This window comes from Priapulus caudatus, unplaced genomic scaffold (assembly GCF_000485595.1).
Source record: "Priapulus caudatus unplaced genomic scaffold, Priapulus_caudatus-5.0.1 Scaffold2724, whole genome shotgun sequence".
In the NCBI taxonomy this organism is placed as follows: Eukaryota; Metazoa; Priapulida; class Priapulimorpha; order Priapulimorphida; family Priapulidae; genus Priapulus; species Priapulus caudatus.
The window spans coordinates 17,773-27,031 of record NW_014579785.1 but is presented as its reverse complement, the minus strand read 5'-3'; the positions used below and the strand labels follow the sequence as shown (position 1 = coordinate 27,031).

The window sequence follows — 9,259 nt, the reverse complement described above, 5'->3', positions numbered from 1 at the left end:
GACGTCGAGGTTGTTCACGTCTGCGTTAGAAATTTGTTGTCGTCTTAAACATTGGTTAAAAAAAATTTTTTTTATCGAGTTGGATTTTGTAAGTTTGTCATTTTTCTAGTTCGTATCGATTCACTTTACGACGTAATTTCGATACGTTTCAGTTCCCCTGTCAGCAGCAAAACTCGGAGGCAAATCGCCAGGGAAGAACAGATGTACTGTCACGCGCGTGGGTGGGTGAGGGGAGGGGAGGGGGAGGGTGGAGGGGGGAGGGTGGGTGATGAGGGACCCGCGTTAACCGAGGTGGCGAACGAGAAAGTGGGAGATAGTTCCCATGACGACGAGAGCAACCGCGACGACAACGACAACGATAACGACAAACGACATGAATGACGGTCTAACGAGTAAATTGTCTAATGTGTAAAAAGACTAATTGAGTGAGTGAGGGTTAGAGGTAGAATGAGGGTTAGAGGTAGAGTGGGGGTTAAAGGTAGAATGAGGGTTAGAGGTAGAGTGGGGGTTAAAGGTAGAATGAGGGTTAGAGGTATATTGAGGGTTAGAGGTAGAATGAGGGTTAGAGGTAGAGTGGGGGTTAAAGGTAGAATGAGGGTTAGAGGTATATTGAGGGTTAGAGGTAGAATCAGGGTTAAAGGTAGAGTAGAGGCTAGGGTCAAAGTTGAGACTAGGGGTAGGGTTAGAGGTAGAGGTAGAATTAGGATGAGCACACTCACCCCGAACAAGTTGTAGGTCCCGTACGGACAGGATCAGGGTTAAGGCTAGGATTAGAGGTAGAATCAGGGTTAGTTTAGGATTAGGATTAGCACACTCACCCCGAACGGGTTGTAGGCCATGCCGGGCTGCTGGTAGGTCTGATGCTGGGGCGACGCGCCCCATCCCGGACCAGCCATAGGTGGCGCCGCGGTCGTTGACGCTGCCACCGCGGGCTGCCAGTTCATTCCGCCGGTCCTCGCTCCCTGATTAGCTGACGGCTTCCACTGATGTCCCTGCCTGTATGCGAAGAGAGAGAGGTTAGATAGAGAGAGAGAGAAGGAGAAGGGGNCGACGGGAGTAGAAGCAGCGCCCCCTAGCGAGCGTACTTGACGGCGGGTCCGTTGATGGTGAGGCTCTCGGCAAGCTGCGCGAGGCTCTGGTTCACGTCGGCCTTCAGTATGCTGGGAGGTGGCGCCCCCCGGTGGAGCTGCTGCTGCTGCTGCTGCTGCTGCTGCTGTGCGGACATGGCGGCGGCGGTCGGCTGCTGCAGTGGCGCCCCCGTGCTGCGCATCGGCTGCAGGAGTTCGCCGAACGCATCGAATTCTGGCGGGGGAGAAACAAGAGAGCGTCAGTAGTCGGCTCGAGATGCGATCGACGGGATCGACACGCAATCCGTCGCGCGTCGCGACGTATCACGGCATAGCATGGCGTGTCACGGCGTAGCATGGCGTGTCACGGCGTAGCATGGCGTGTCACGGCGTAGCATGGCGTGTCACGGCGTAGCATGGCGTGTCACGGCGTAGCATGGCATGTCGCGGCGTAGCGTGGCGTGTCGCGGCGTAGCGTGGCGTGTCGCGGTGTAGCGTGACGTGTCACGGCGTAGCATGGCGTGTCGCGGCGTAGCGTGACGTGTCACGGCGTAGCATGACGTGTCACGGCGTAGCATGGCGTGTCACGGCGTAGCATGGCGTGTCACGGCGTAGCGCGGCATTAAGTCACGACCAAACAGTTTCACTACGGTGTGACATTTCTACGCGAAACAACTACTGCGTCCGTGCACGGTATCCGCGATCATCAATAGAACAGTACAGCGATGGAACATGCAGCAGAACATATCGTCATCATGAACAGCAGATCCCACGAGAAACAACATCCATCCGCAAGTAACCGTCGTATCGACCTCGGCCGATCACGTGACCGCAGACGCGCCGGAACGCGGACGCGCGGGCGATCACTGAAATCAGAGAACTCACTGACCATGCGAGAAATCGTTAGAAGTTCACGAGACAAACAGCGCGACACCCCAACTATCCCAACACTGCAAGGCTGCGACGCGAAACGCGAGAATGTTAAGTCTGTAACCGTGAAATGCGAACATGAAACCCGTACACTCATGTTTTAGACAGTGTCATTGTTATAGCTGCTGCCCCCCTTCTTTGCCTTTCTCTCTGATAAATGTGTAGAAAAATAGAAATAAATAATAAAAACAAATATAAATACAATATAATGTAATGCAGGGTGAGAAATTAACGGGAGTCCGGAGTCAAATACTCCCTGATTTACTGTCGGACTCCCTGATTTGACATATGCAGGAGTCCGTGTGACTCCCTGAAAATTCTGCCATACTAACTAGTTCGTTCCAGAGCACGGCCTCGGGGAAATACCGTATTTTTTCAGCTAATATCCAAAGAAAATTTGACAGACGTACAACCTCATGATAAGCACATACGTTATTGTTAATATCTTTAATTTTTAACTTCAGACTGCAGACTCCCTCATTTTGCTGCGAACTCCCTCTTTTTGAGAGCAGGGAGTCCGTTGGACTCCCGTGTTCAAAAGTTAATTTCTACCCCTGCCAAAGTAACGTAATATGCACCGTAAAACAAATAAATATAATAAATACGTTAAAAAAATGCAATAAACAGTGGCATCACGATGGCTTAGCGAACGTTGCTCCCGCTACCACGAAGGGACGGCAAAATTAACGATCTAATATAACTATTTATACTGTTTCATATATATTAGATATTATCAGGAGTCTATCAATAGATTTTAGATATTGATAGACTCCAGATATTATATTTTATTAGATTATACATTATTTAATATTATATATAAACTATAGATCCTTCTATACTATTGTTGTACTACATGTACACAATACTACGTCTACTACACTATACGGTTAAACCTCGATTATCCGAACGAGTCGGGTAGGGAGTATTTTGTTCGGATAACTGATGGTCTAGTGGCTTATTAAATATTCACGCGACCTTGAGATGTTGTTCGGATAATCCGAAATTCGGATAATTGATGTTCGGATAACCGAGGTTTGACTGTACTATATACTGCATCGTAGCGTGGTGAGTGGCGCCCTCTGCTGGGAGGATGCACATGCAGCATGCGAGCGTGTAACACACACACACATGCGAAGCTCAGAGCTAGTGCGGGATCGGATGGATGCAGCCATGCCAGCCACGGGGGGGGGGCACGCACGCACACGCACACATGTACGTACGCACGCACGCACACTCACTCCACTCACTCACACTCGACGCACGACGTACGCACGCACACACGCACACACGCACACACGCACCGCGCACGCACGCACGCACACTCACTCACTCACACTCACTCACACTCACGCACGCACGTACGCACGTGCATGCAGAGTGGGTGGTGGCATTTCTAGGCTAGGCTAAGGTACTGTATATATCTACAGATCTAGTGGCCATCAGATGGAGGAGAGAGAGAGGATGCGAGAGTAACTGATGTCGGGGCGGATGCAGAGGCAAGGAGAAAGCCATGATGTAACAGTTCCACTATGTACATATATATATATATTTATATATCAGCGCGTGAAATTAGCACCGGCCCACTGGCATATGCCAGCAAATTTTTGGAGGGCGGCGCGGTAACATTGGCAAAACACACCAGCCCTCCGATCCGGTGGTTTCAGCGTGTTTAGCGAGTCTCTACGTTTTTATTATAGGCCTACATTGACTTATGGCAAATCTGCGTTGAATACATTACGAGTGAGTGAGGTATCACGCCATAACTTATCAACATTTTTACAAATTTGAAATCGAGACGCAAGCGTGTAAACATGACATTGATTTTACAAACAATATTTGTGAGGGCTGGTAAATTACGCGTGAGTGCTTGGGAAATATTACTGTTACCAGCCCTCTGGGCGCTGTGCGCAAAAAATCTGTTCAATTTCGTTGCCCTGGTATACAACCCTGTATGACAACCCGATCCGACAGGTCACTGCGATCTCGGACTAGCATTCGCTACGCCTGGCGCCGCCTAGTGAGAGCTATGTCGTCACCTCCGCCCGTACCGTCCTCCACCTCCTCCTCCCGCGACATCCCGGGCGCACGCCCCTCCTCCGTCGCAAATCCGGCAAACTGCCCCAGCGCCCCGCGTCGGCTACGCGCCCCTGGCCAACTGCGAGCTGCAACTCGCCTTCGTAATGGGCGCCCCCTTGGCGGCGGCGCGGACGCGACGCCGTGGGGGCCCGGACGGCCGACCCAAAAGATCTACGGTTCCAGCGTCGCGAGGAGGTTCGCCCCGGCAGGTGGCGCCGCCGTCGCGACACGGTGGCCGCCACCGCTGCTGCGGCAGGGGCGCCGCCACGCGTTGGAGATACAACCCCCTCGAGTTTGCTGTGGAGTGCGTGCGTGCTTGGGACTGAGCAAGCGCTCGCACACTGGGCACATCCGTCGGTCGACCGCCCGCGGGGGAGGTGCGGTTCGTGGGAGACGTGCGCGGGTGTGGCGCGGTGCGCCGAGGGGCGGGGTGACGAGCGCGCCGTCTCTCGGGCAGGCTGGGACTGATTCTGGTGGGCGGTTGCGGGAGCGACCGGCGGGGGGTCCTCCACTGCGCAGGAGATATGGCGCGGGTGAGGTTGGCCTGACGCGCTTCCCGGAGTACGGCGGCTGCGTGTGGCGGGGGAGAGGGCGCGGGTCCACCTCGCAACGTTGAACATCCCCCTGGTGGAGGCGGCGGGCCCATCCTGTGGATAGCGATGTGAGGGACTCGGCGGCAGGGCTGGGGTCTCATCGCGGAGGGAGAGCCTGCGCGACGAGCATCGACTGGAGACGTCGGTCGCCACGGCGACGGGAGAGCGCCCGAGAGGCGGCGCGGCGGAGGCGGAGGCGATGCTGGGAGACGGACGCACAACAGCCTCGGTCCACACCACCCGCTAGCCTTGCGTGAAACGAGAGAAAGAAAGAACACGAGAGAGAGTCTAGCCGAGACGCTGCTACAGCTTACACTAGCATTATTGTTAGAGCGAGTTGAGAACTTAGAGCACGACAAGACAGACGACACACACACAGGGTAATTGCGCCGGCGAAGCAGCGTGCGTCACGGCCGGGAGGGAGAGGAAGCAGAGAGACAGAGGAGAGAGAGGGCGTGAGCGATCGAGACGAGAAGCGAAGAGGAGAGAGAGTGTGAGTCACGAGAGACCGGCGAGATGAGAGACGAAGAGAGGACGAGAGAGAGAGAGGAGGAGAGCGTCACGACGACGAGCGAAGACTGACAAAGCGGAGAGAGAGAGAGATGGAGAGAGAAGACTGACGATAAGAGAGACATGATCAAAAAGCAAGCGGAGAGAGACTGAGCGATGAGAGATGCCAGCAACGCAACCCATACTGTGAGATTGAAATCGCGAGAGATGATGAGAAGATAGAGAGGAGATGACGAGAGAGAGAGAGAGAGAGAGAGAGAGAGAGAGAGAGAGATAGATAGAGCACACACTGTCACACTCTGATCATGAAGGAGAGATACAAGCAGGCTGGCACGCACACAACACAAAACCAGAGATGGTGGAGAAGGGGGGGGGGAGGCAGACACATTGCAGACAAATTCTTTTAGTGGTGGCAGACGTATAACAAAAGCATATGACATCTGCTACCAAAGATGCAAATATGCGAGCTGATATATACATATGGATATATACACACACATATGTATATATATATATATACATATATATATATATATATATATGTGTGTGTATATATATATATGTCGACGCTTGCATAAGTCATGAAGATGCCACACGCACGAACACGCACGAACACGTGTACGTACATGCACGCAAACGCACGCACACGTGCACGTACATACACGCACACGCACGAACACGTGTACGTACACGTGTACGTACACACAGAGAAGCAAGCAAAAACTTTTGCACTTAGCGACACCTAGTCTTAAGATTAGTCATAGTATAGTTCTAACGTATCGTAATACTACTGTTGCTCATAGGGTCTATGTCCCCCAGGGTACTGCCGGAACGTACCCTGGGTACCCTGGTAACTATCTGATATGGTTAGGGTTAGGGTTAGGGTTAGGGTTAGGGAGCAGGCGTAGGCGACTCCCTAGACTCGTTAGTGAAGTAGGCGAGGTACGGTCCGGCATATTAGATAGTTACCAGGGTACGTTCCGGTATACCTGACCGTACCCAGGGAACGTTCCGGCAGTACCCCGGGGGACATAGACCCTGGCAGCGCCACTATTGTAATGCTACTCTTCACACGTTTTCTTCCAAGTTTACGCACGTTGTTACAACTCCTTCGTGGAGAAACTATTGCAATGACACGTACGTCTATTATTATATATATATTATATTATTATTATGTATATATATATAATAATAATGTACGTGGAAGCACACTGATTTAGCACGTGCTCGAAATCTGTCTCCATGTCGCGATACATTCATACTTTTGCTCTCGCATCATTTGCATATATATAATATATACCATTATTATATATATAATATATATCATTGTATATGTATTGTATATGCATCATTTGCATTGCTGCTTTCAAAAGTCATCAGAATCCTCACACTGTCGTAGCCCTACAGAATCCTCGCAGCCCTACGATAACAATTATCATACTAGCTTAACGCGTGGAAATGTTTAACGATTAATTAGACTAGCATATTAGTCACTAATTAGACAACGATTAAAACGTTTCTCCGACAATAAAAAAATGAAAAAGAAAAAAATTATAATTATAATAAGTCATGCTAACGTAAAGTTAACGGATACGATTATAGTTGGAAAGTTTCGCGTCACTAACTTTGCTATCGTTTCGACAGTGCACCTCTGGACCTCTGCCATTCACCTCAGACTCCCGTAGCATACGCGTAGTGTTTAAATTGACTACATCACGAATTTTCTACGGTGTATATTTGTAATAATTTTGTTGCCCTTTTTTTACATTAAAGGTAAGAACTAACGGGACGAAATGTATCGTCAAATTCTTACCTGATAAGATTGTTTCTCAACTAGTTAAACATCCAAAAAACCTGGACGATTTGATATTATGATCCTGACATTAATTGCTTGCTATGGGCTATGTATGAGTCACGAGTATATGTTCACATCAAACAATATAGCAAAACAGGAAGTATAATGCAGCAATTTAACCATAAAAAGTGAACAGAATTGCTTATATTTTGTGAAAAAGTGGAAATATTTTTTTTTACTTTAACTATTAACGGTGGGTGACGTAATCACTTTAAATTGTATTAAATTTAAAAATTTGTTTAAAAAATTTAAATTAAATTAAAGTTAATTAAACGCTTAGATCGTTTGCGATAGTCGTGTTAACGTAGGTTTTGCGTCGTGTTAAAATAGTATCCACATAGCTTCTTTACATATATCTTAAAAGTTCATAGTCGGATTTTTTTTTAAACATTAATAACATCATTGTTCATGGTTAAATCCTTAAATTGTTTACCTTGACAGTTTCAGCTGTCGGTCTGACAGCCATCTTCAGAATTTCTGAATTTGTCACCAGATGGCAATAGGTGACAGTGACCCGAAAACTGTCATATGTGTACGCCAACATTCTCAGGCCCAGGACCAGACCATCGGCCCCGGGGGCCCCACCGACCAACATCTGACAGTTTTCGGATCACTGTCACCTACTGCCATCTGGTGACAAATTCAGAAATTCTGAAGATGGCTGTCAGAACAACAGCTGAAACTGTCAAGGTAAACAATTTAAGGATCTAACCATGAACAATGATGTTATTAATTCTTTACATATAATTTACACAGAACGTATGTAGCTCATGTATGTAGGTATTTTACGTGGTATTTCGGCAGCATTCGCATAGCGTTTGCGTAGGAATTTCATAGTGTTTACACATCGATTACCTAGCACTTAGTGTGAGTTAATTCACGCAAGCACACACATGCACGCACGCATGCACGCACGCACGCACGCACGCACGCACGCACGCACGCACGCACGCACGCACGCACGCACGCACGCACGCAAGCACGCACTCACGCACGCACACACGCACGCACGCACATACGCACGCACGAGTCTGGTCCCCGTTAAATATCTTAGTTAGCGAGTGAGACTAATGCGCTCGTTAGTAAGCGTTAGTTAGCAGGTAGGTGGCGCCAGGGTGCTCGCGCGAGGGGAGATTCCGCCGCGATACTCACGTCCTGATTGGCTGCTCGTCGTCGTCATCTGCTGCGCCTCCTGGTGGCCGAAAACGGAATCAAACTGCGCGAACTGCGCCGAGCCTTGCTGCTGGAAACCTGGAAACACGAACACAGACGTTCTATTGTCACTCGTCGACGACGCTAGCAGAGATTTCGATCGAGGGCACAGAGAACACGAAGAGGAGCATCTGAGCTGGAACTTTGAAATTGTGTTTCGGTCTTGTCTGATACTGTACTAATCGCCTGGTGTGGCTATAGACGTACAGCTCATCATGCAGCGCTTTGATGACCTAATTTTTCTTCACATTTTCTTCACTGCTGTTAATAAAATGTTTGTATTTTTGAATTTTTGAAAACGTCGATAGTAAATTGTTTGCAGACGAACACTGGCTGGTACGAGTTACAGAGAGTTACAGAGAGTTACAGAGAGTTATGAGTTACAGAGAATGTCTTTGTGAAGAGAACAGATGCCTATAGACACAGAAGAAAGAAAGACAGAGAGGGAGAAAGGGGGGAGACACAGAGAGTGTGAGAGAGAGAGAGAGAGAGAGAGAGAGAGAGAGAGAGAGAGAGAGAGAGAGAGACAGACAGAGAAAGACAGACTTCGTTTAGTGTAGTCACGATCGAGTAAATAAAAAATTACATTATAATATAGTAGAAAAAAATCATGAATGAAAAAACATATTCATAAAGGTCATTATATCTGTATGAATATATATATGTCTGTGTGGGTGTTAAGAAACAATATCATTCCTGATTTTTAATTCGACGCTCGTGTGACGTCATTGTTTTATGTGGAGACGTTTTACGCATAACGCATACCGCGACGTGGCGCTGCAATCGCTGCAAGCGCTGCAAGCGTCTATACTGACAATGTCAAATGTATTGTAATTGTAATGTATGTCAATGTATTGACTCTATTAATGTCAACCCTGCACAGCAAAATAAAACTCAGTCATACAACTCTGTGATATTTATATTGGCCTAATAACACGCGAAGTATCAGCCACGTATATATAACACATACATAAACCTTCCAACAGGTTCCCTCTCCCCCCTTAACAGCCACCCCT

At 48.5% G+C, this 9,259-nt stretch overlaps 1 protein-coding gene across 1 annotated transcript in view; it reads right to left on the bottom strand.

Annotated features, from left to right (window-relative positions):
• Window positions 1–818: 818 nt before the first annotated feature.
• The window catches only part of LOC106818995 (phosphatidylinositol-binding clathrin assembly protein LAP-like), a gene marked incomplete at both ends in the record, with an annotated part of 17,004 nt that continues 8,563 nt past the window's right edge, over window positions 819–9,259 (bottom strand). Inside the window, 3 exon segments of the mRNA XM_014823656.1 lie at window positions 819–996; window positions 1,086–1,302; window positions 8,184–8,282. Coding sequence (XP_014679142.1) covers window positions 819–996; window positions 1,086–1,302; window positions 8,184–8,282 — 494 coding nt within the window.